The sequence below is a fragment of the Protopterus annectens genome, chromosome 7.part0 (genome assembly GCF_019279795.1).
Source record: "Protopterus annectens isolate FY-2018-M chromosome 7.part0, PAN1.0, whole genome shotgun sequence".
Classification (NCBI taxonomy): domain Eukaryota; kingdom Metazoa; phylum Chordata; order Ceratodontiformes; family Protopteridae; genus Protopterus; species Protopterus annectens.
The window spans coordinates 445061659-445089424 of record NC_056739.1 but is presented as its reverse complement, the minus strand read 5'-3'; the positions used below and the strand labels follow the sequence as shown (position 1 = coordinate 445089424).

Genomic DNA, 27766 nt, shown 5'->3' with positions numbered 1-27766 from the left:
AAGAGGACTCCTATTTCAGTTACTTTAACAAATCACAGAGATATGTTGTGGAAGAGGCTGGCAAACCAAATTTTACATACTTGAGAATGTCTAGACTGGAAAATGTATGTAAGGAAATGATAAAAATAATACTAGAAATAAACTTGATCTGAGAGCTGGTTAATAAGAAATTTTTGATTTGTTTCAAGCATTTCAAAAGCTGATTATGCTTTTTGATGAAAATAATTTTCCACACAATATTCCATAACATATGGGCTTTTTATTATACTTTTTTACCCATGACAGATACATCAGACGTTCCCTTTGCAAGTACAGAGATACTGTTAAAAAAACTCCATCTTACATGTACTCATGTAAGATGCAATCATGGTGTAAGATAATCTATGATGGTCGAAGAAACACAAAGTACTTCTAACTCAAACCTATAAATACACCTCTGTTTAAATACAAAACTGTTTTAAAATGTCACAATTATCTACATGGCGTGAAAGTAACTTCACAGTTGAAAATGAAACTATACCTTGCGATTTACTCATATCTCTAGGATCATTAACCAGCAGCCAGTTTATATTTAGATTCAGAGCTTACTGGTCAACTGTAAAAGGAAGTAACAGCTATGTCATCATCAAACCTTCTGCTGGTGACTTTTCACTACAGTAAACATGCCTCTTCAGTTTTTCACTGGCTTAATTTTCAAGGAAAAGTTAATTTAATGATTAAGCAACAACTACTTGAGTCATCTAATTCTAAAGCTGTTAGATGCTGCTGTTATAATGTACAACATGAACTATAACTGATGTGGTGCTTAAAATAGGACATCAACACACACGAGGTAGTCAGAAACATTACTGTTACTACTGTCAATGTCCACTACAAAACTCTGAAAGGAACTAGTCTGCATATGGTTGAACAAGCATGCATTCTCTTAGCCTTAAAGGGGACTTTGTTCTAGTTAATAACTCGTCATCATCATCAACCCCCTTTTTCCTCATTTTCTACATTGGGTTGGGGTGTTATGTCAAGTATCTCCATCTTTTTACATTCAATGCCACTCTCTTACTTTCTTCTACACTCCTGCCTTGCTGTTACAGGTTTTCTCTCACACAATCCAGCCACCTTTTTCTGGATGCCCTTGTTTTCTCTTGCCTTCTTCCTGTCTGCCTCAAATATTCTTCACCAGATTGCCTTCTGCTTTTCTGCACTTGTGCCTGAATCACAGTAATCTGTTCTCTTTTGCATTGTCTGCAACTGGAGCTACTTTGGCTTCTTCTCGGACATCCTCATTCCTTCCCCTGTCCCACAGTGTGCATTCTACCACCTCTCTCAAGAACTTCATCTCCATGGCCTCTAGCTTCCGCAGCTGCTCTGCCTTTACTGCCCAGGTTTCTCTACCATACAGTATTATTGGTCCCACCACTATTTTGTATATCTTACTTTTTAGCTTATTTGGCATTCTTCTGTCATACACTACCCCTGAATCTCTATGTTAGTTTGCTGCAGCCCTTCCAGTTCTAGCTTTTACTTCTTCATTCAGACTTCTATTCTCCTCAACCACCTCTCCCAGATACCTGAAGCTGTTAAACTGTTCCACTACTTTCCCTTCTATCTCAGCTCTCTGCTTCTTCTGATTTCAACCATTTGCTGCCATTACAACTGTCTTATCTGTGCTTAGTTTCAATCCATGTGCTTTCAGTTTTGCATTCCATTCCTCTATCTTTTGCTGAAGTTCCTGCTCAGAATCTGCCTGTAATGCCACATAGTCTACATACAGAAACTATGTTGACCTGTCCCCTTTGATCTGTTTGCGAATGTAGTCCATCACCACTATGAACAGCACTGGGATCAGAGTTGAACCCTGATGTACAACCACTCCTACTGGAAACCCTTCTGTGAGTCCAAACACTTTTCATACTTGAGTCACTGGCCTTTATACACAGCCTGCACCAATTCTACCAATGTTTCTGGGACTCTAAACCATTGCAAGTCTACCCAGATCAGCTTTCTTGGGACCCTATCATATGCTTTCTACAAGTCTAGGAATGCCCAACTGGAATCCTTCCTCATCTCTAGCTTCTTCTCAAACACCTGCCTCACTGTAAATATTGAGTCAGTTGTGCTGCATCTTGATCTGAATCCAAACTACTTGACTCTCATCTTACTTTCTACTACTCTTTGATAAATTAATGTAATCACCCTCTAGAGGATTTTCATGCAGTGTGACAGGAGTCCCTTTGTGTCTGTACACTGGCACTAGTGCACCTATTCTCCAGTCATCAGATATGCCTTTCCCTCCATACTGCTATGAATACCTTCAGAAGCCATTTCTCTCCTATCTTACCCAACATTTTTATCATTTCTGCTGTGATCTCATCTGAGTCTGCTGCTTTCCCTGACTTTGTTTTTCTCAGTGCTATTCTTACTTCTTCTAGGGTGGGCTCCTTCTATACCTCTTAACCTGTTAGAGCAAGACATCTGGGCAAAGGTACAAGTAATGGGGGGACAAAGGCCTAAAAATAGGAACACTTTTAAATATTGCTCTTACAAACTTGAAAGTTGATAGAATAACAGGTTATGCATTAGGATGAATTTTCTGAAGAATAAGAAGTCTGAAATTCAAGTGTGTGCCATTATTTTTTGAATTTAGTCCTCAATATTTTGCCAGTGATTTGCCAGAAAACTACTATTTTATGAGAAACAGACCAAAAATTTGAGGTAAAAATCTGGACATTCTGTGAAAATCTGTACAATTGAGAGGTATGCCTCCTTCTCTTCATTCATCATAGGCTGTGTCTAGGGCAGTACAGCTTCTGAGGGGTTTTCTTCATTCAGAGGCTGCTGGAATTACTCCTTCCATCTACCTTTTATGTCCTGTTGGCTGGTGAGCAGGTTATGGTTTCCATTTCTTATGAAGGGTGTCTGTCTTCTTTATCTTTCTGTCTTTGCTTTGCAACCTGATAAGAGTTTCGCTGTGCCATTTACTGAATCACTTTCCAGAAGCTGGTAGAGTTCCTTTGATGCCTCCTTCTTTAATATTGCAACTACTCTTTTAGCCTCTTTTTTAGTCAAACAGTATTCTTTCCTAGTCTGGTCCATCTTTTCTACCTCCAATTTTTTCCTGCACTTCTTTCTTTTGATGACTTCTAGGACCTCTGTACTTCATCATCAGCTTTCCTTATATACCTTATTTCCATACCTGGCTCGCCCATATACCTGTTCTGTAGTCCTCACTCATCCTGTTCTGAGGTGCTGCCATTCTTCTTCAACTCCACCTATGTCCTCTATTTCCTGAGGTGACAGAGCCCTGAGTAATTCATTGAACTCCTGTGCTTTCTTTCCAGTCAACGTCCAGGTCTCAAGCCTACTCTCTTTTGATCTGAGCCTTTTCTGACCACTGCTTGCAGCTGATTTTTGCAACCAGTAGTCTATGCTGTAGACCGACTGTTTCACTGGGGATGACTTTGCAGTCACTGATTCTACTCCAGTGCCTTTCTTTACTAGTGGGAAGTCTACCTGAGTTGCATGTTGGCAACCCTTGTATGTGATCTTATGACTGCCTCTTTTGCTGAACCATGTGTTGGCCAACACTAAGCCATTTGCCAGACAGAAGTCTAGAGGGAACTCTCCTTCTTTATTCCTGTTGCCCCACCAATGTGGAGCCAGGCAATCCTCATATCCTGTTCTGTCTGTCCCAATATGTTCATTCAGGTTATTCATTATGAATACCAGTTCATGTTGTCCTGCTTTATCTAGTAGGTCCTGCAACTGCTGTCTGAATGCACTCGTTTTCTCACTCACAACCCTGCTGTGGGGCATAGGACAACATTCATAATCTCAGCCTATCATGAACAGGAGTCTGATTGCCATGAGTCTATCACTAATTCTGATGGCATCCCTAACTGTCTTCAGAAGCCTCTCCCTCACTGCAATTCCCACCCCATTGCTAGTCTGTCCTCCTCCAGAGTAGTAGACTCTAGATCCTAAGCCAAGTGACTTTCCTGCACTATTCCATCTTGTCTCCTGGATTCACAGAATGTCCAGTTTCCTCCTTACGACCATGTCATCCACTTCTAAGCTATGCACTCTCAGGAAACCTACATTGAGTGTAGCAAGTCTTAATTCATGTTTGTCAGGTTCACTGGTTTTCCATCCAGCTTTTGCTTAACAGCCAGTAGCTTATTGACCCAGGGCTGCTGGTCTTTATGGCAGACACACATTGGCCAACAGGAGCACAAAATCCCCTCCCACTGTTAACATGGGTTCCTGGCATAGGTCAGAGTAGGCAGGGTACTAAACCTGCTTATCATCGCTAACTACCCCTGCCCATTTTGGTGACATTAGCCAACATGACCGAATCACCTACAGCCAATGTTTACACTGTCGAGTGGCCAGCCTTGACACAGCACACACTCTGTGATCCATGTTCTCTTATCTTGAGGAAACGGAGCACTACATTTAACGCTCAAAGTGGTTGGTATATACAACTCTTCCCCCTTATAGGCACCGTCTAGAGTCTGTGCTACTGCCCACAACCCCTTTATTGGGTACGTTTTGGGGTGAAAACACTTGGCAATTTTTTTTTTTTGAAGCAGGAGGAACTCCATAGAGATATAGGGAGAACATACAAAGTCCATACAGACAACTGGTCAGAGGTCAGGATCGAACCCTTGTACCTTGTGCATTTGAGATAAAGACCTTAACCATTATGCCAACTGGTCTCCATCCATCCTAATTAATAAATAAGATATATTAAAAGGCAACTTAGGTCCTGTGTCTTCAAGTCCATTTATATTACCAATATGTTCCACGGTGGTGAAGTGGTTAGCGTTGCCGCCTCACAGCAAGAGGCTCTCCGGTTTGATCCTCGGCTGGGGTGCCTTCTGTATGGAGTCTGCATGTCCTCCCTGTGGTTGCGTGGGTTTCCTCTGGATGCTCCGGTTTCCTCCCACATCCCAAAGACATGCTGTAGTTGGATTGGATACTCTAAATTGGCCCTAGGTGTGAGTGTGTGCGCCTTCTGTAGAAGGTTGGGTGCCAGGCTGGCAACTCAACACTGTAAAAAAGTACAGTTTTGTACCTACCATAAATATAGATGTTCGAGTGTATACACTGCTGCAGTGATTACACTTTGGTTATCCTGCCATCAGGCGGTTCCCCAGTTGGCCTGAGTTCCAAAGTCTTGGTCCAGCGTCGGTTGCTGTTGCCTCCTCCCTGATGTCATTGTGACAGGGGTATATAAGATGCAGCCAATGCAATTTTCTTCATTTTTTCTTGCCCCAGACGTCAGGTGCCCCCAAATAGGTAGGCAATTTAAATTGCTAATAAAACATACATAAGAAAAGCAAACAACAACTTTCAGCTACCAGCAAATACTACCCATAGGTAATAAAGGGTAGAAGACATAGGTACGTACCAGCAAGTAAGAGGGGAAGGAGGGAGGGTAACCTGGACTGCAGCAGTGTATACACTCGAACATCTACATTTATGGTAGGTACAAAACTGTACTATGTTCATCGTGTTACACTGCTGAAGTATTACACTGGGTAGAATCCCAAAGCTGAGGTAGGGTGGTTGGTTCTATAAGGCATTAGGGGTGGCTATAAGGTCCTGCAGTACTGTAGTGGTGAAGCCAGCTCTGGATTTAGAGTATAGAGGCAGATGGTAATGCTTGGTGAAGGTATGCACAGAACTCCAAGTTGCTGCTTCCAAAATATCCCTGGTAGGTACTCCTCTGAGGTAGGCAGTTGAAGTGGCTGTTGCCCTGGTGGAGTGAGATCTAATGCTGCTAGGTACAGGTTTCCCATAGTGTGTATAGCAGACATGTATACAATGTCCTATCCATTTTGAAATAGTCTGATTTGAAATGGCTTTTCCCTGTGCTCCTGCCACATATGCTACCAATAATTGCTCAGATTTTCTGAAAGTTTTGGTTTTGTCCAAGTAGAAGCATAACTGCCTGTGAATGTACAAAGAATGCAGTAGTCTCTCCCCTTTATTCTGTGGTTTTGGATAAAAAGTTGGCAAGTGAATAGTTTGGTTTAGAGCCACACTGGATACCACCTTTGGCATAAACGTAGGATTAGTTCTTAAAGACACCCTGTCCTGGTGGAAAATGAGGAAAGGTTCCACTGCCATTAGTGGCATCATTTTGTACCTACCATAAATGTAGATGTTCGAGTGTATACACTGCTGCAGTCATTACACTTGGGTTATCCTGCCATCAGGCGGTTCCCCAGTTGGCCTGAGTTCCAAAGTCTTGGTCCAGCGTCGGTTGCTGTTGCCTCCTCCCTGATGTCATTGTGACAGGGGTATATAAGATGCAGCCAACGCCATTTTCTTCAGTTTTTCTTACCCCAGATGTCAGGTGGCCCCAAATAGGTAGGCAATTCAAATTGCTAATAAAACATACATAAGAAAAGCAAACAACAACTTTCAGCTACCAGCAAATACTCCCCATAGGTAGTAAAGGGTAGAAGACATAGGTACGTACCAGCAAGTAAGAGGGGAAGGAGGGAGGGTAACCTGGACTGCAGCAGTGTATACACTCGAACATCTACATTTATGGTAGGTACAATACTGTACTATGTTCATCGTGTTACACTGCTGCAGTATTACACTTGGGTAGAATCCCAAAGCTGAGGTAGGGTGGCTGGTTCTATAAGGCATTAGGGGTGGCTATAAGGTCCTGCAGTACTGCAGTGGTGAAGCCAGCTCTGGATTTAGAGTATAGAGGCAGATGGTAATGTTTGGTGAAGGTATGCACAGAACTCCAAGTTGCTGCTTCCAAAATATCCCTGGTAGGTACTCCTCTGAGGTAGGCAGTTGAAGTGGCTGTTGCCCTGGTGGAGTGAGATCTAATGCTGCTAGGTACAGGTTTCCCATAGTGTGTATAGCAGACATGTATACAATGTCCTATCCATTTTGAAATAGTCTGATTTGAAATGGCTTTTCCCTGTGCTCCTGCCACATATGCTACCAATAATTGCTCAGATTTTCTGAAAGTTTTGGTTTTGTCCAAGTAGAAGCATAACTGCCTGTGAATGTACAAAGAATGCAGTAGTCTCTCCCCTTTATTCTGTGGTTTTGGATAAAAAGTTGGCAAGTGAATAGTTTGGTTTAGAGCCACACTGGATACCACCTTTAGCATAAACGTAGGATTAGTTCTTAAAGACACCCTGTCCTGGTGGAAAATGAGGAAAGGTTCCACTGCCATTAGTGCCTGTAATTCTGAAACTCGTCGTGCTGATGTTATTGCCAGGAGAAGAGCAGTTTTCCAACAGATATATTTTAATTCTGCTGTGTTAGCTGGCTCATAAGGAGGTAAAGTTAATTTTTCCAAAACAAAGTTGAGGTCCCAAGTTGGAGTAGGTGCTCTATGGAGCAGTCTTATGTTTTTAGTCCCTCTGAGGTACTGTCTTAGCAAAGGATTAGAGAAAATTGGTGGATCCGTGTTGCAATGAGCAGAGACGGCAGAATGAGAAGGAGAGGCCTTTGTCCAGCATCTCAGTTAAATACTGTAGTATCTGAGGAATGTTTGGGACAAGAGGGTCAAGGCTGTGAGCCTGGTTCCAGAATCTTTTCCATTTATCCGAATAGGCTTTCCTGGTACTAGGCCTTCTGGCCTCCAGAATGACATCCATAACAGCTTTGGAGAGAGGCATTGCTTGCTTGACTAAGGAATCTTCCATGCAGCTAGGTTTAAGGTCTTTAGCTGGCTGTGTAGTATCTGATTGTTGTGCTGAGTCAGCACATGTGGGATTTGAGGTAAAATCCAGGGTGGTCCTTGTGCTAAGTTCTTTAAGATTGAGTACCAGTGCTGGCATGGCCAATCTGGTGCAATCAGGATCATCTTTGGCCCTTCTTGCCTGGCTTTTATGAGCACCTTTGGCAGGAGAGGTAGTGGTGGGGAAGCGTATACTTGTAGGTTTTTCCAGCTGAATGAGAGGGCATCCACTTTTCATGCTTGTGGATGGTAACTCCTTGTGCAGAATTTCTGTAGCTGGCAGTTCATTGGGGATGCAAACAGATCTATGTCCGGGCTCCACCATTTCTGTGTTATCATTCTGAATATTTGTGAATTCAATTCCCATTCGTGGGGATCCATGATGTTTCTGCTTAAGTCGTCTGCCAGTGTGTTTTTCTCTCCTGGCAGGAATTGTGCTTGCAGATGAACTTGATAGTTTAGAGCTGTGTTCCACAAGGTCATGGCTTGTCTGCAGAGGGGGTAGGAGTGAGTGCCCCCTTGCTTGTTTATGTACCACATAACTGTGGTGTTGTCTGTCTTTAGTAGTAGTTGTCCTGGATGCAGCAGGTCCTTGAAAGCTATAAGGGCATTTTGTACTGCTAGCATCTCTTTTTGATTGATGTGAAGATGCCTTTGTTCTGCGGGCCACTTGCCCTGAATACATTTGCCTGCCATGTGTGCTCCCCAGGTGTAATCCGATGCATCTGTTGTCAGTGTTTGCCTGGCTGTGGGTTGAGTAAAAGGCTGTCCCTTGTTGAGGTGACAAGCTTAAGCCCACCATCAAAACTCCTGTTGAAGGCAAGGGATTAGTGGTATAACTGTTTCCAAACTTTGACAGTGTTCAGACCATACATTCTTTAGGTACCATTGTAGTTTCCTCATATGCAGTCTGGCATATGGAATTAATAGTATGCAAGATGCCATGTAACCCAAGGACTGCAGAATTTTTCTTGCAAGGAGTTGGGTCTTTGTTGCCATCAATTGAAAGTATTGAGTCAGTTGTCCTTGCTTGTCTGGTGTGAGATAAGCCATCTGGGCCATTGTGTTCAAGCTGGCACCCAGGAATATTATCTATTGTGAGGGCACTAGTTTTGATTTCTTTTCATTTACTGTGTACCCCAGGCAACTTAATAACTTTTTTACAAATGCCAGATGCTTTAGAAGAATGTCCTTGCTCTCTGCTTGAATCAGGCAGTCATCCAGGTATGGATACATTTGAATTCCTTTCTGTCTGCAAAATGCAATTACTGGTGCCAGGCACTTTGTGAAGACCCTGGGTGCAGTAGATAAGCCAAAGGGCAGTGCAGAGAATTGATAGTGCATTGAACCAGCTATGAATCTGAGGTATCTTCTGCAATTTTGTCTGGTAGGGACATGCAGGTATGCCTCCTTGAGGTCCAAGGTCACAAGCAAAGCTTTCTTGCCCAGCATGGGAAGAAGCTGCTGTAGTGTCAACATTTTGAATTTCAGAACATCCATGTAAGTGTTTAGAGAAGAAAGATCCAGAATGGGCCTCCAGGCTTTGTCCTTTCTGGGAACCAGAAAGAGTCTTGAGTAAAATCCTTGTTCTTGCTCCTGCGGTAGTACCTTTTGAATAGCTCTCATATCCATGAGTGCTGTAATTTGTTTTTGAGCGTCTACCCATTGATTTGGTGGCAGATTTGGCATTCCTTTTAACCTTGGCAGAGTGTGAAAGTGGAACCTGTAACCTTGAGATACAATGTTGAGAACCCATTTGTCTTTGGTGATCATATGCCAATTGTGATAGAAAAGTGCAAGTTTTCCTCCCAAGAGGGCTGCCAAGAGAGAGCTGTTTGGCAGCTGTAGTGGGAAGTCATTGGGGCTGCTTTTTATATGTCTTCCCCTTCTTTCTGGCCTGATGCCACCCATTGTCGAGGCCTGTAAGGGCCTTGTGGTTGACCTCTACCTCTTGGATGTCTGTATCTGCCCCTTTGAGGTCTGTCTGTAACTGGAAAGGACCAATTCTTAGTTGGCCAATTTCTGCTAAATCGAGGAGGCTGAACCTGTAAGAAATCCTTCACCGTTTGCATAGATTTTGCCTTATCCTCCATTTTCTTTAATACCTCTTCTGCCTTAACTCCAAATAATACACCCTGCTGCAAAGGTGCATCCAATAATTTTTCTTTAACATGATCTGGTAACGTATGTTCTTTTAACCAAGCATGTCTTCTAATGACAGAGCTTGTAACTGCTGCTCTACAGGAGGCCTCTAAAGAATCAAAACCACATTGCAAAGTATGTTTTCCCACTTGTTCAGCTGCATGCAATAAATCCTGCTTTTCTTTAAAATTAGGAGTATCTGAATCTGGAAGCATTTTTTGTTTCAACTGAGACATCAAAAATTGCTGATATTTTAGCATGTGAAACTGGCAATTTAAGGCTCTCATTGCTAAAGTTGCAGACGTATATACTTTCTTTCCCCATCTGTCTAATGCTCTGGAGTCTCTGTCAGAGGGAACTGGATTCTTGGCTGATGAGGCCTTAACCTCTTTGGGTCCCTGAGAAATAGTTTCAGGGTCAGCAACGGGGCTTTTATACAGAAATTTGTGTGAGACAGGGACTCTGTAGTATCTGTCAGGTTTAACTGGGGCTGGAGGTAAGGAATCAGGATTTAAGCTGGATTCAGTATACACATCATCCACAATATCTAACACTGGCGGAATAGCAAGGGGTCTGTGTTGAGGTAATAAAAGGAAGTCTCTGAGCCTTTTCTTGGATTCTCAGTAATCCTGGCCTTCCCAATGGAAATGCTCCCTCGTGGTATGTAAGGTTTCCCCAAAGGAGTAGTCCTCAGGCGGAGAGGCTGATGGAATTGATACCTCAGCATCAGAATCCTCATAAGGGGGTAAAGAATATCCTAGGTCTGAGGATGAATCTGAAGAGAAGAAGACCTGGTCGGATGAGTCACAGTCTGCATCCTGTCTAGGCCTTTTATCAGGAGGGGGATGGGACCCCCTGATCAGAGTGATTAGGTCTTCGGCCATTTTGAGCATTTGTTTCTTAGGCATGGAGGCCTGTCCTGGAGAACGCTGTATTTGTTTCTTTGTTTTTAAAGGAGGCTTAGACTTAGCAGAGGGTTTAATGCTTAACTGAGTAGGCCTGAAAACACCCTCTGTAGCTGCGGGTAGCTCAGCTACTCTGGATCCCTCTGAAGGGTTAGTTTCGGTAGGCTGAATAAGTTGTGTGTCCGAAGGCCCAGCCATCTCCACGTGGGAGTCAGAGGCGGCCTGTGGTTCTACAGAAGCAGTCATCAGGGACTGCGGAGGCACCTCACTGGAAACCGGAGAATGGGAGACTGGTCTAGAAGAGGCTTCGTCGTCAGTTTTGGGCCTTGGATGCCTATCCTTGTCTTTGCGCTTTTTATGTATTCCGGTCATCGGTAGTTCTGACGGCATGGTATAATTGAGTTTTCTACCAAAATAATGTTGGGAAAAATCAAACCGACGTTTAATAGTGCGCTTGTTAAACCTAGCGCAAAACCGACAACGAGTGACGTTGTGGTCTAGGTCTAGGCATGAGATACAATAAGAATGGAAATCCTTATGAGGTATTTGCTTCCCACAAGAAATACAGTTATTAACTTTTACTGACATCGGTCTGAGGCAAGAAAAAGTTTCCCCCAACGGGGTACTTAGCTTTGCAGAAGACTTCGGTTCTGGATTCAGAATGAAAATCTCAGGAGACGGCCGACCGGCACTTGCAAACTGCTTTTGCTTCGGGCAACGCGCAGCAAGAAAAACTGAAGAAAATGGCGTTGGCTGCATCTTATATACCCCTGTCGCACTAACGTCAGGGAGGAGGTGACAGCAACCGACGCCGAACCAAGACTTTGGAACTCAGGCTGATTGGGGAACCGCCTGACAGCAGGATAACCCAAGTGTAATGACTGCAGCAGTGTAACACAATGAACATCTCCACTGCCAATCATGACCGGACAGGTGATCCGCTGTGGCGACCCCTAACTGGGAAAAGCCGAAAGAAGAAGAAGAAGATATTACACAGAGAGTGCCGCTGCTATGGAACCGTCTTCCACTCCACATAAAGCAAAGTACTTCTCTTACTCTATTCAAATGAAATTTGGATAACAGGAAGGGAAACTCAATACCAGATTTTCACCTATGTCCCTTATGGAAAGGGGCAACAAATAAGTGTCCCATTAAAACTTTGTTCTGCCCACATCTGGGTTATTCATGCACAAAATATAAGAAGCACTAGAAACTATTATGGGAATGTAAGGTTAGGCTTCTTAAGATCCTCACAAATCAGTAACTTGTTACGTACCTCTCAACCTAGCAGAGATGCACTTATGAAGTCTGGTATCTCAAGTTAAACCTACATTTATTTATTTATCATTTACTTTTTAATTCATTTCAATGCTGTGGAGGACGAGGAGCCTATCCTAACACTCAGTGGGTGCAAGGCAGGGAAACTAATGCTGGATGAAGTGCAGTCTCATCAAAGGACATGCACACATATACACACACTCATGGATAGTAATGTAATGTCTTTTGGCTTTTCTCAATTAGGGGTTGCCAGAGTGGATCACCAGTCTGCTTATGACTGGCAATGGATTTTTTTTTTTACGGTGTCGAGTTGCCAGCCTGGCACCCAACCTTCAAAGAAGGCACATCCACTCACGCACGCACCTACCTGCATGTCTTTAAAGTTCACTCGACCACAGGGACGACATGCAGACTCCACACAGAAGGATCTCCAGCCAAGAATCGAACTGGAGAGCCTCTTGCTGTAAGGCAACAACACTAACCACTGCACCACCGCAGCCATGATACACACACTTATAGATACACATGTGGAATTTGAAGGAGCACCGATTTAAGGTGTTATCGCAGACAAATTATACAGGGATTGATTTCTTACCTTTGGAAGGGACGTTGGCTACACTTAAAATGATCCACAAGGGCAGCTAGCCTAGTACTTACCTATGAACTTACAATTAACCTGGGATGTGGAGGAAGGTGAAGCATCTCACATGAACTCACACTGATATGGAGCCTTGTGAGCTCAGTTTTCAAAACAGCTTTCTAATGTGCATAACTCTACCCCACTGTTTACATAAAATAACAAAAGTTACACTACAGAGAAATGTTCTGAAAGTAAACTGGCAAGAACAGAAGCACAATAAAAGCATCAAATCTTCCTACCTGGTGCAGCCATTAGGATGGGAAGTAGGAAGTCCGACTTCTACTAAAAGATACTGAGCTGCTTTGGAAAACCTGCAGAATGAAGAATATGAAAGTTAAGACTTGTGCTTCATTTACTACTGTTATATTATGAGTGTATTATACCATGCCATGAAATGAAATAATAAATGTTTGTGAATGTAAAGAATGACCTGAAGCCTGAAGAAGTCATTTTTCATAAAAGAGAAAGAAAAATGAAAACCTTCAGTTTCTAATTTAGCTAGACTGCCTCCTGATTTTCAACATATAGTCTAAGGAAGTGACAGCAGGTAAATGAATCAGCAAATTATGCTGGCAAAGTCTAATGGAAATCCAGCACTTAGCCAAAGCTATCCACATCTAAAATATTGTACAAGTAGCTATCGTGCATACCTCTCAACCTCTCAGCACAAGAAATCTAGACAAACCCTAAAATAATGGGGGACAAAAGCCCCAAAACAGGGACAAATTATAAATATTGTTCTTATAGACTTAGAAAGTTGCTAGAATAACAGCATTTGTCTTAGCATGCAAGTCTGAAATTCAAATGTTGACATTATTTAGTTATTTCAATCCTCAGTGATTTGCCAAAACAAAACACATTTTATGAGGAAAAGGCCAAAAATATGAATCAAAAATCTGGACATTCTGCAAAAATCTGGACAGTTGATAGATATGCTATTACTTCATTTTCACACAGTTTTAAACTACTTTCAGACACGCTACAATACATAAGCAATAATGCCTAACAGGGTGTGTGTTAGTGTGTACTTCACGCATCTGCATCCCTGAAGGGCATTAATTACACATTAACACACACCATGGAGGATAGTATTGCACTTAGAGAATGGGCTCTCTGTAAAATTGTTGTGTTATACTTACTTATTTTTTTTTTAAGTACTGTATTACTTTTGTTATATATTTTTGATGTAAAACAGTTCCTCCGCATAATGTTTTAAACTTGCTGCAGTATATGTTAATGGTGTTGGAGGAAGCATTCTACATCCAAAATATAACACTTAAAAATACCCAGGCTTTACCCCTAAAACGTTTGGTTTGTTGCCAGTCAATGAAGACTGAAGTTACTAAACAATGGCATACATTTGAGTTTCAGACTATTATTTTCATCAGAATATTCATACTAATACAACTCATTTTAATTAAGCAAGTTTGTAATTTTATAAGAGCAGTAATTAAAATCTGTTTTATTTTGGAGCCTTTGTTCCCTCTTTATTTTATTAGGCTTTATCCAGATATCTTCAGCTGAAAGGTCCAGAGATATGCAAATGCCTTTACTGTCACTCCCACTCAGTCTCTCATGCACATCTCTGTTTCAGAAAATGTATGCTAAGACACATCCTAATAATAAAGTAAAATATGTTCCAATTTTGAGCTGGTATCCCTCATTTATTTTAGGTTTATCCCCAGATATTTTGAATTAAGAGTCAACAGAGCATACCTTTCAACTGTCCAGACTTTTGGCTCCTATGTTTCCTCCCTTCTTCATAAAATGTGTAGTTTTCTTGCAAATCACTGGGACTGAAGTCATTAATTAATGACAGACATTTGAGTTTCAGACTTCATATCCTTCAGATAATACATGCTAATGGAAACCCTGTTGTTCTAGGAACTTTCTAAGTTTATAACAGCAATATTTAAAATCTGTCCTTACTTTTGGTTATTTGTCCTTTGTTATGCTTTGTCCAGATTTCAAGAGGTATGCTAACATCTTAACTGATGTTGTGGCTACCAGTGATCACTCTCACTCTTCACTCTCTCCCACTCTCTCTCTTTTACACACACACACACACACACACACACACACACACACACACACACACACACACACACACACACAGTTTGTTCTGACTTACAAATTCACTCACACACTCAGACAAAAACAAAAACACACATGGTGAGTATAAGATAACAAGATAACTACTCAATCAATTTCTCCTTCTCGTACATGCATAAATTCTCACGCACAGATATTGACACACACACACTTTTTTATTTTCATTTTTTTCTTTCTTATTTTATACTCTCTAAACAGCAAAAGTGCTGCTTAGCGAATGTACGATAATGGCATCCGTTAGCTTTTTTCAGTCTGAGCTCCACGACAGCTTGATATGCGGTCGTGAAGTCATGGACTCATTTTTTCAGCATACATTACTTGTACATTAATACTCTACTGGAGAACATTCATTCTCCAATAAGGGTGCTGATGCAGTTTGCCCAGTCTCTAAACTACATTAACAACCTTGTTTCAATTTCAAGGAACTTTCCAGCTGTAGAAAGTACAGTCCAGGTCTCTGTGTCTCGCACTGAGAATTAGGTAGTTGGTACACACCATATTTCTGTTAGACCATGACTGCATAATAGTGACATGAAAACACATTTTTCTTTCTCATACCATATGTATTTTGTTGTATATCAACATTGGATAATTTACTACACTGTTACACAAAATAGTGACATCACTCAGAGACTCAGTGGAACATCTATCTGTATTATACAAGAGCAAATTCAATTGCTCAGCTAATAATGATCACAAATGTTCATAAAGAGTTTCTTAACAGCAACACAAGGTATCCTTCACTTTTTACACATACATCATGAAGATTGAAACACTGAAATATGCAGCCATATATAAATTTATATGCTTGTTTATCATCAGGCTGCCAGGATCAGTCAGCCTTGTATTTCCTTGCAGAGCAAGAACTGATCACGAAGACTGTTTCTTGAAAGTTCAAAGTTCATATCAATTGGTAGTATTTCCCCTAAGAACAGTCAAAATAATTTTTGTTCAAAAAAAAGTACAGTTTTGTACCTACCATAAATGTAGATGTCCGAACTGGATAGCATCTGCAGTCATAACAACTGGGTTGTCCTGTCGTCAGGCAGCCCTTCAGTCGGCCGGATTCCAAAGTCCGGGTCCGGCTTCGGCTGATGTCGCACTTCACCCAACATCATCTCTGCTGGTCTCCGGGTATAAAGGCATCAGCCGACGCCATTTTCTTCAGTGTTTCTTGCCCCAGATGCCAGTTGCCCTTCCTGGAAGGCTAATTTTTGGATAAATGCCAATGTTTCCAAAAGGATAGAAGGCAAACTCAAAAAATAAGCATGTATGTACATATATACAAACAAATACACCATAAGAGACTCCCCACTAGCTAGCTATTTGGAGGGTAAATACCCTAGGAGTACCACAGAGGGAAGGAGGGAGGGTAATCCTGACTGCAGATGCTATCCAGTTCGGACATCTACATTTATGGTAGGTACAAAACTGTACTATGTCCTTCATGGATGCATCTGCAGTCATAACAACTGGGTAGAATACCATAGCCAACTAAGGGAGGAGGAAAAAATAGATTATGGTGTGGTTAGGATCCCTTGCAGCACAGCAGTGGCAAACCCTGCTCGGGATCTGGAGTACAAAGGTAAGTTATAATGCTTGGCAAATGTATGCACGGAGGTCCAAGTAGCCGCCTCAATAATGTCCTTGGTTGCCACTCCTCGTAAGAAGGCTGTGGTAGTGGCTGTTGCCCTTGTAGAATGAGGCCTTATGTTCTGTGGGATTGGTTTTCCATGGAAGGAGTAACAGAATCGTATGCAATTTCCTATCCATTTGGAGATTGTCTGTTTGGAAATAGCTTTTCCTTCCCTTCCTGTTGCATAGGCTAGAAAAAGCTGGTCAGTTTTTCTGCTATTTTTTGTTCTGTCCAGGTAGTAGCGTAACTGTCTATGTACATCCAAGGAATGCAGCATTCTTTCCCCTCTGTTTTGAGGGTTGGGAAAGAAGGTAGGTAGGTGGATTGCCTGGTTTAAAGACACTCTGGATATCACCTTAGGCATAAACGTAGGATTAGTCCTCATGGACACTCTATCTTGGTGGAAGATTAGGAAGGGCTGTACTGCCATTAAGGCCTGAAGCTCAGAGACCCTCCTTGCTGAGGTTATTGCCAGTAGGAAAGCAGTTTTCCACGACAGATGTTGTAGGTCCGCTGTAGCTGCTGGTTCAAAAGGTGCGAGTGTCAATTTTTCTAGCACAAAGTTCAAATCCCAAGCTGGCAATGGTGGTTTCCTTGGAGGTTTTACATTCTTGATTCCTCTGAGGAACTGCCTGAGTAAAGGATGTGAAAAGACAGGTGGATCAAAGCTGTATTCTGCTGAAATAGCTGATGCATGTATCTTGATGGAGGAATAGGACAGGCCTGTATGTAGAAGCTCTGCCAGGTACTCCAGAATGTTAGCCATATCTATAATTGACACATCTTTTCCTCTTTTGGTGCTCCAAATGACAAACCTTTTCCATTTTCCTGCATAGTTCCTTCTTGTTGAAGGTCTGCGGGCTTCAAGGATAATGTCTTTAACCCTTTGGGAAAGTTCTGGGTTAGCTGCTGCTATGTGATGTTCCATGCAGTCAGTTGCAACGTTTTTAGATTTGGATGCATGATGCTGTAGTTGTTCTGAGTTAACATCAAAGGCATCAGGGTATTGGCCACATGTTGTCCGAGACATGCTCCTCAGCAATGGGTACCAGTGTTGTCTTGGCCAGTTTGGAGCTATCAGGGTTATCCTTGGACGTTCCTCCTTGATTTTCAGTAATACCTTGTGTATCAAGGGAAGAGGTGGAAATGCATATGCTGTTAGACCTTTCCAGCTGAAGGAGAGCGAATCCACTTTCCATGCAAGTGGGTGGAATGTCCTTGTGCAGAATTTTTTGAGCTGGTGATTGAGAGGGGAAGCGAATAGATCTATCTGTGGCCTTCCCCATTTCTTTGAGATGGTCTTGAAGATGTCCGGGTGTAGCCTCCATTCGTGGGCATCCGATGTGGTTCTGCTCAATATGTCTGCTAGAATATTGTCCTTTCCCGGTACAAATATTGCCTGTAACTGGATGTTGTAGCTGAGTGCCATGTTCCAAAGCTCCAAAGTCATTCTGCATAGGGGGTATGAATGAGTGCCTCCCTGCTTGTTGATGTACCACATGACTGTGGTGTTGTCTGTCCTTATCATCAAATGGCCCTCTTTGAGAAATGGTCTGAAATTTTGGATTGCCAGTTTTACTGCCAGCATTTCTTTTAGGTTGATGTGCAGTTGGAGTTGATCCTGCGTCCACAATCCTTGTATGCATTTGTCCAGCATGTGAGCCCCCCATCCTAGGTCTGAGGCGTCTGTTGTGATGGTCTGGCTTGCTTGATAGCTGTGAAAGGGTAGGCCTGGGTTTGACTGGCATGCTTTTGCCCACCATAGGAACTCCTGTTTTAGGCATGGAATTAGTGGAATTTCTGCTTCTAGGCTGTGCCTGTGTTGGGACCATAAATTCCTTAGGTACCACTGTAGTTTTCTCATATGTAGTCTGGCATGTGGAACCAAGATTATGCATGATGCCATGTAGCCCAAGGCCTGCAGGACTTTTCTTGCTGTTAACTTGTTCTGTTTTGTTAGAGCCAAGAAGTAAAGAGGGAGTTCTTTTTGTTTTTCTGCGGTTAGGAATGCCATTTGTTTTACAGTGTCCAATTCCGCTCCCAGGAATGTCCTTGTTTGGGATGGTATCAGCCTTGATTTTTGTAAATTGACTGTGTATCCCAGTGCTTGTAGCAAGTAAATGACCCTTTGTAAATCTGTTGTCAGCTTGCTTTTGTTGTCCCCTTGTAGCAGGCAGTCGTCCAGGTATGGGTAAATTTGGATTCCCTGTAGTCTGCAGTGGGCGATTACTGATGCCAGGCATTTTGTGAATACTCTGGAAGCAGTAGATAAGCCAAAGGGCAATGCTGAGAATTGATAATGCTCTGATCCTGCAAGAAATCTGAGGTATCTTCTGCAAATTGGTCGAATGGGGACGTGCAGGTATGCCTCCTTGAGATCTAGAGTTACCAGCCAACACTCCTTGCCCAGCATGGGAAGAAGTTGCTGTAGGGTCAGCATTTTGAATTTTGGGACAATGATGTATGTATTTAAGGTGGACAGGTCGAGAATAGGTCTCCAACTTTTTTCCTTTCTTGGAACTAGGAATAGTCTGGAGTAAAATCCTTTGCCTTGTTCTGTTATTGGCACTCTTTCCACAGCTGTCATCTTCGCTAATTGCATTATCTGCTGTAGAGCTTCTGTTTTTTGATTTGGAGGCAGGTTTGGCATTCCTCTTTTGACTGGTAAAGTGTGAAAGTGGAACCGGTAACCTTGGTCTATGGTTTGCAAAATCCACTTGTCTTTTGTGATGTAGTGCCAGTTTTTCAAAAATAAGGTTAATTTTCCACCTAATGGGGCTGCTATTTGTTCCCTGGTAGGCGGATGTAGAGTTAAGTCACTGTAATTGTGCTGTTGTAGTGGTAGTGGCTGTGTCTGTGCCTCTGTTATTACCTTGCCACTGTTGTCCTCTGTAGGCACCTCCTCTGGATTGGTTTCTGCATCTGGAACGTCTATTCCTGCCCCTTTGGGATCTTGTGGAGTCAGGAAAGGACCAATTTTTGGCAGGCCAGTTCCTGCTAAACCTTGGGGGCTGAACCTGCAAGAAATATTTAACCGTTTGAACAGATTTTGCCTTTTCTTCCATTTTCTTCATTACCTGCTGGGCAGGTGTACCAAACAAACTGGTCTTATCCATAGGAGCATCTAATAACTTAGCTTTAACATGATCCGGCAAGACTTGTTCCTTCAGCCATGCATGTCTTCTTATCACTGTGCCAGTCATGGCTGATCTAAATGAAGCCTCCAGTGCATCATAGCCACATTTTAAGGAATGGTTACTAACCTGTTGTATGTTATTTACCATTTCTAATACATATTTCTTATCTATAGAGTCATCAGAGGATACTTTTTTAGTTAACTGATCAAGCATAAACTCTTGGTATTGTATCATGTGAAACTGACAGTTTAAAGCTCTAGCTGAGAGAGTAGCTGAGGTATAAACTTTTTTGCCCCATCTGTCTAGAGACCTGGCTTCCCTTTCAGAAGGAATAGGGTTTTTTGCTGTGGTCGAGGCTACTGCCTTAGGCCCCTGGGATATAGTTTCGGGATCTGCAAGTGGGGCCTTGTATAGGTGATGATGAGTGTCAGGTACCCTGTAAAATCTGTCTGGTTTGGCAGGGGCTGGAGGTAAGGAATCTGGTGCAGAGCAGACATCATTAAAAGCATCGTCCACAACAGAGAGAACAGGAGGTATAGCTAAGGGCCTGTGTTGTGGAAGGTGCAGAAAAGTCCTAAGTCTTTTTCTGGAATCTGAGAAATCCTGATGCTGCCATTGGAATTGTTCTCGCATGGCATGTAAGGTTTCCCCAAAGGAGAATTCTTCTGGTGGAGAGGCAGCTGGAATGGATTCTTCAGCATCTGAGTCTTCATAATTGGAGAAAGGAGCCTCTGGCTGGTCTGTAATATCTGAGTCATCCAGAATCATCAGAGGACACAGGCTCGGGGGGCTCTGCCCTAGGTCTCTTCTCTGGGGGCTGAGAGGCCCTGTCTGGGTGAGACTGAGATCCCCTAATTAAGGATATTAAATCTTCTGCCAGAGTAAGCATTTGTGAACTAGAAGTAGGCCTGGTTGAGGGGGGTTTAACAGGCACTGATTTAGTAGACTTGGCTGCTTTAGCCCTGGCAAAAGCCTTAATGGACATGGCTGCAGGAGGCCTAGCAGCACCACGTGCTGGGGTAGAGACATCCAAAGGGATGGTGTCTGATAATTCACTAGAAACCACTGTAGTAGGTAAAATTTCAGAGGCCGATTCAAGTAAGGTAGCAGGAACCTCAGAAGTAGACAAAGATTCAGCTGTGCTTTGATCAGTTTTCTCAGTTTCGGCCGAAACCGAGACACTCGCGGTTGCTTAACCATGGTTTCGGCCGAAACCGTGGACCGCGAGTGTCGGTCTTTTTCTTTGCGTTTCTTAACAATTTGGGTAGTCGGAGGATCCGACGGCATAATGTACGCAAAATCTGAAACGAAAAACTGTTCAGCAAACTCCGACCGACGCCTAAGCATTCGTCGGTTGAAGGAAGCACAGGCCGAACAGGCTGCTACGTCGTGGTCTGGGCCTAAACAAGGCAAACAGTAAGAGTGGAAATCTTTATGAGGTATTTGTTTCCCACAAGTTAAACAGTTATTGACTTTTTCTGACATCGGCTGAGGCAAGAAAGAGTCCCCAACGGGTACTTAGCTTTTAGAAGTCTTCGAAGTAGTATTCGGTAGTAGTAATCTCTGGATCCGACCGACCGGCACTTGCGAACAGCTTCTGCTTCGGGCGCCACGCGGCAAGAAAGACTGAAGAAAATGGCGTCGGCTGATGCCTTTATACCCGGAGACCAGCAGAGATGACGTCGGGTGAAGTGCGACATCAGCCGAAGCCGGACCCGGACTTTGTAATCCGGCCGACTGAAGGGCTGCCTGACGACAGGACAACCCAGTTGTTATGACTGCAGATGCATCCATGAAGGACATCAAATGGTTACCCAAAGCTAATCAAGAACACAACTCATCAACAAACATTAATCAAATTATTTTTCAGTGTCCGTACTACAAGTAGACTGTACAAACGTTAATATCAAATTTGCTAAGTACTCAACAAATCTGATATTAAAATGGAATTGTGGAAGCAGTAGATGCAGAATAACATTTTGGAGAAGGAATGAGGTTTAAAAGAAGGCAAGAACTGAGAGAGCTATATAACATGCTTGAATGACACTGACTAGATAGATTATAAGTGATGTATAACGTTTGCAACTAAAATTATGTCAGTATGGTTTGTTTTCATTTATGTAAATATGTGATTGTCTAAGTCATTATGTCATAAGTGATAATTTAATAAAGATGCTTAAAAAAAGAGCTGGGAAAAATGCGTGTGGTCTACTTGCAGTATTGCATTTTTTTGGTTTTGTTCCTAGTTTTCGGGGTGTACCGGTGGCAGGTTGCTTTACTTATTTTTCAGGGGCACAACCCCATTCTTCTCCTGCTCCCCATTATTCACACATAAAGAGTCTACGGTTCCACAAAACACAGCGCACTGTGGTCCTACATAAACTGTGATCCCATAGTGCATGCAAATTCATGATATGACCTACAAGTGCAAATACAAACCGTTATGAGCTGATCAAATGGCCAGTGATCTCATCTGTAATGATGTCTAAATGTATTGTTCCTCAAAATATCACAACCAGCTTATAAAAGTAAAAGAATGCTTATATAAATTCATATTAAATATCACTAAGATGTCAATTTTGTACACATTTTGGTTTGTAAGTCTTTTAATGATACTTATTTGCATTCTTGTGTTACTTATAAAAATTCTGGAAGCAATTCTTATAGGAAATATGATAGCACACACCTCCCATCATAAAGCAAGACATTGTTAAGAGCCAATGTGTCAGGCTAGAGAATCTTGCATGTAACAAAAGGTCAGTAGTACAAGGTAAGACCTTGTTTTTGGGCAGATTTCAGTTACCTACACAGTATCATAATGTTACTAATAAAGCAATGCAACATTTCAGAAATAAAAAAAGTCAGGAAGAATGGTAAAAATAAATGGAAACTGCTATGGCATTAATATGTTGTGTTGACAGTACTAGTATAAATATATATAATTAAAGGGGAAATGATTACTTTATCAGGTCATTTAGCAGCTACATGCTTCCACTCTTACCATTTTGACTTCAGTGCTAACATTGCTTTGCAGTCTTTGCACACAGTTTGACCACAATTGTTTCTTATTAATAATAATAACAACAACAATAATAATAATAATAATAATAATAATAATAATAATAGTAATAATAATAATTCTGACTTGCAGTTCTGTTGCACTGTATGCCTGGAACCACCAGCACCAATCATGTTTTCTGCACCCAAGGACACAAAGACTATATGGGGACTGTTGGAAACCAGTGTAGCCACATTGCACATTATATGAACAAAATGGAATACCCAACTAAATGCTGCACAGCTCCACTTGTTCTTCTCCTAGCAAGATGGCAGTGCTGAATTTGGCTGTTGGGGGCAATACAGAACATGTCTACTTGCTCAAAGATGTAGGGGTTAATCTGGTGGATGCCAAAAAGCAATTACTAGAAAACAGAAACTGAAACTTAAACTAACTATTCTTGAAGTAATGAGTATTGTAACAGAGATAAAATAACAGTAAGTGGGATCTTTAGAAAAGGGTAGGAGTAAATTACATAGAAAAAATGGAAATTGTGGGAACAATACATGCAGAAAAAGGTTTTGGAGGAGGAATGAAGTTTAAGAGAAGGCAGGAATTGAACAGTTTATGTAATTTTGCTTTGATTATATGACATATAACAGTATATGGGATGTATAACGTTTATAAATGTGAAGTTATTCTTATGGTTTGATTGCTTTTATATAAATGAAAGTTTGCCTATGTCCCAAGTGATCATTCATTAAAGGTGTTTAAAAAAGATGTAGGAGTTTGATGTTGTCGCTGTGTTAAATGCTTTCTGATCTTGTGTTTTGCTTATTGATTTACTGTCCAGAGGTTAAGATGAATTAATGAAAACCAGATAGATAAATAGATATTTTATTGAGAGAGTCAGCAAACTATATCCTGAAAACACAACATCTATAAGTTTTTACTGAGTTTGCTTACTCCATGCAATACTTCAAAGGTTATATTATGGAAAGTAACAGTTGCTATGAACATAAAATAAATATAATGCTGCTGTAATTTTCTTCACTGAGTTTTATCCACAGTATTACTGTATTTGCCTTGCAAATTTTATGATATTTAATGTTTGCTATTTGATGTGTGCTATGATTGTTCCAATTATATGTAACGTGTTGCTATACATGACAATAAAACTAATGAGCATTCACTTTAAAGAAAATGAAATGTGAACATACATACATATCTAAAGACAACAACACATATTTTACACTTTACTAGAATGCTTTTTGGGGTGAATTTGTATCAGCAGTCTTCTTAAACAATGAATTTAAAAGGCAAAAGTTGTCCCTTTTTAGTGCATGGCTACATTAAAGTAAGAGACACAGATTCCATCAACTCAGCTGTAATTCAAATGCAAACAAGGGGCAAAGGTGCTAGGTAGCTGGTGATGGGCAAGTAGACAATGTCCAAACAGGTCTTAGATGTCAGGTGGATTGGTGGTTCAAGGCAATGTATCAATGTTCCCTAGAAGACAGCAGAAATATCATGGAAACTACAGAGCCATTTATCGGGGGCAATGTCACACAGGAGGTTAATTACAGTTTATACCAGCATGCATATTATATTGATCAAGCTCTCTACATATAAACAAACCCCATGTAATGTTAGGTTTTGCACTGAACAAAACACAGCGGTCACAGTGTGGTCATGGACCTCCAGGAACTACAGTGCAGGCTGTAAGCAATAACCATGTGGCTTAAAGACAGAATCACCTCTGAAAGAGGTAGGGTCCATCATATAAGGGCAAAAATAAAACCTCACATCAGGTAACCAGAAGGGAAGGGGAGGGGGAGGACCTAGTGGTTTTGTAGATCAGCAGATGACTGACAAAAATTAAATGACTGTAGTGACAAATGAATGGATATATAAATGGGTGGATGCGCAGTTCTCAACAAATCAGGGCCATATCTGAACAGAATTAGGGACAAATTTAGAATTAATCAGGGAGACAACTAGGAATGCTGTTTAAATATTAGTACTATTAACGTGACACATTGACAGAATAAGAGAATATGAATGAATATACATTTTCTCAAGAAAAGGAAGTCTATAATAAGTCTAATTAGTTTCACTATTTTAATACTTGTAAGCACTTTTGTTCTAAACAACAGACTCAGAACGTCATCAGACATGAAAATTTCTTACCTGTACAAAAATAATTTAAATACTCTAACTAAATCTAAAATTACCTCAACAACCAATCAGCTACAAATTTTCAAACGTACCCCCGCTCTGACTGGTGAATGACTTAACTTATTTCCTATAACCAAAAACATGTACATAACTCTCAAACGTAATAAATATCAAATAAGATGTCAAACATTTTCTTGAATTTAATTATTTGTGTTTCACCTTGTTTTTTTAATGAAACACTAAATGTAAATGTATATAATCATTAAGTCCCTGAGCACGGTCTGGAGACTAACATGCCATGCAGTTTCACACCACTCCAGCAGATTGTCAAGATCCCCAACAAAATCTGAAATAACTATACTGTCAAGCACAAAAAAATGAACTTCTTGAAATCTTTACAAGATAAACTATGTTTAGCAAGAGAATAAGATCTTTATTATGAATGACTCGAAAGTGCTCGTCCATTCTTCTACTTAACTGCCTGCAGGTCTTCCCTACATAAATTGCCCTGCCGGTTTGACATGTGGCAATGTAAACTACATATGCTGACCTGCAGTTATATTCACCTTCTGCCCAACTATCCAGATTTAAAACTGGCAAATAAATGCTACAAGTCTTTGATACAAAACAGCATTGGTTACATTTCCCACAACAATAAATGCCAAAAACAAAGCTAGTTGACTGTGATTTGGAAACATTTCTTTCTAACAGAGATTTTACACTGTTAACTTTTTTATAAGTAAACAGTGGTTTTTGTCCCAGTTCAATTTTCCAGGTCCCCATTTGCAATAATAATTTTCCAGTCATGTTTGCCTTTCCACAAGATTGGCCGAGATTTTCCTTTTCTGAGCAATGATTTTTCACTGTCTATTTTGCTCAGCAAATCAAAACTATCGCCTCTTTAAACAAAAAATTCCAAAAACATCCTTTTTTCTTCCTCATATACTTCTTCAATACTGGTCAGTCTACTCAAACAAATTAGCTGACATTTCACGACTACCTTTTTGACCTGCACAGGATTCCAACTTTCTTTATGTAGACACTGATTTACAAATGTTTGCTTCCTGAAAATCTTGCTGGCAGAACTGTTGTTTAAACTGTCATAACTAACTCATAACTAACAGATATGTCCAAAAAATTAACTTTTTTGCCAAATTCTCTCCTAGTAAAGCTGAGGCACTCTATGCTCGAATTAAGGGAGTCGACAAAAATGAGGAATTCTTCATACGATTCCTTCCACATAAAGAAGAGATTGTCAATGTAATGTCTGTAGAATGTAACCTTGCTACACAGTGGGTTCTTTTTGATAGCATTTTGCTCCCAACTGGCCATCACCGGATTTGCAAATGTAGGGACAACTCTGGCCCCCATGGCAACACCAGAAAGTTGTTTACAATATTTACCAAGGAAACAAAAATAATTGTTGTCCAACACCAAATGAAGTAAAGCACACATATTTGTCAAGCTTGGATTAAAACCACTGTGGTTAAAAAGATAATCTCTAACCATTTCTATTGCTACTTCCTGTGTGACGCAAATAATGACACCACATCAAGGGTTGCAAACATTGTGTTGTCATCAAAATCAGAAAATTCCTTTAAATGTTCACAGGAATTGCATACATAGAACTCTGACTTCTGGACCAGAGGTTTTAATAAAAAATTAAGGTAAACAAAAATAGACTGATTTGGAAGCACTAGTTGAAATAATGGGTCTAAATGGAGGGCTGTTTGTTTTTTTTTTTTTTGGCCTGCTTTTTGTTCCATGATGCTAATTTAGTGCGTTTTGAAATAGTTTCATTGTTATTATGTTTTTTCATCACCTCTTCACCAAAGGTCACCTATTTTAGGTTGAGAACACTTGGGAAACCAATGTTTCTTACTGAACAGCATGCCTCGTTTTGAGTGTTTTAAAACATTTCTCACCACTTTGTATTTTTTCTCAGTGTGGATGATGTATAAACATGAAGCTGTGTAATGCATTTTATATATATATATATATATATATATATATATATATATATATATATATATACACTCTACAGAGTACTTTTTAGAATTTCTGTGTAGCCATTGATAGCAGTGGGGGGTAGTTTCAGCTCATCACTGACATTCTTGCCTTATATAAGTGGTATAATTTGAGTTATCTTTGCTTAATATCAGAGCTTTGGCCGGCTAACATCTACCTGAAATCAGCTGGACGTATAAGTGAATTTAAGTACACTTTCATCTGCTCTTTTGCATAGAGTACTGTATTTAATTTATTTATTTGTGTTTTTCACTGAATATTAACTCAACTGAAGTTGTGGCTGTCTCTTTACAGAGTACTTTTTAGAATTTCTGTGTAGCCATTGATAGCAGTGGGGGGTAGTTTCAGCTCATCACTGGCATTCTTGCCTTATATAAGTGGTACAATTTTTGAGTTATCTCTGCTTAATATCCCTCCCTGTTCTTGTTTTGGTGTTAATGTTGGTGGCTTTGAAATTGCCTGCCCCTCTTGTAGATTTGTGTTTGGATACTCCTTCTGGGCCCATCTCATTTGCTCACTCAATTGAGTGTAGTGAGATCATATTCTGATTTCAGGCACTCCTACTGTGTACAAAGAGAGCATTTGGGAAGAACAACCCCTGTAGCATGTTACTCCTGCTCTGTTCCCTCCCTCAATAAATAAATAAATAAATATATATATATATATATATATATATATATATATATATATACACACACATTTTTTTTATTCAGCTGCTCTTACTATAACTGTCTTAGTTGCTCTTCTGTGTGCTGTTATCTGTTCAGTCACTCTTACTCTGCACTTATTACTGCTTGTTAGTAGCCTTCTAATTTACTGTCTTCTGCACTTGTTTTTTTTAGTAATTTGTTAATTTAATTGCATTTATTTGAACTGTATTTGCCAAAGTGTTGCTACACACTCTGGCCTGCACTACAACTTGAATTGTATTTACTGCTGTTTTAACTGCTTTTCTGTAACAAAAAAAATGAATTCTAAGCTTGTTTCTTGCC

General features: G+C 40.8%; 1 protein-coding gene across 2 annotated transcripts in view; it reads right to left on the bottom strand.

Annotated features, from left to right (window-relative positions):
- The window catches only part of LOC122806522 (phospholipid scramblase 2-like), a 727109-nt gene that overhangs the window by 441567 nt on the left and 257776 nt on the right, over positions 1–27766 (bottom strand). For both annotated transcript variants that reach the window (XM_044077022.1, XM_044077023.1), the window contains exon 2: positions 12925–12996. In XM_044077022.1, the coding sequence (XP_043932957.1) occupies positions 12925–12937 (13 nt within the window). In that variant the 5' untranslated portion in view covers positions 12938–12996. The remainder of the gene's footprint in view (positions 1–12924; positions 12997–27766) is intronic.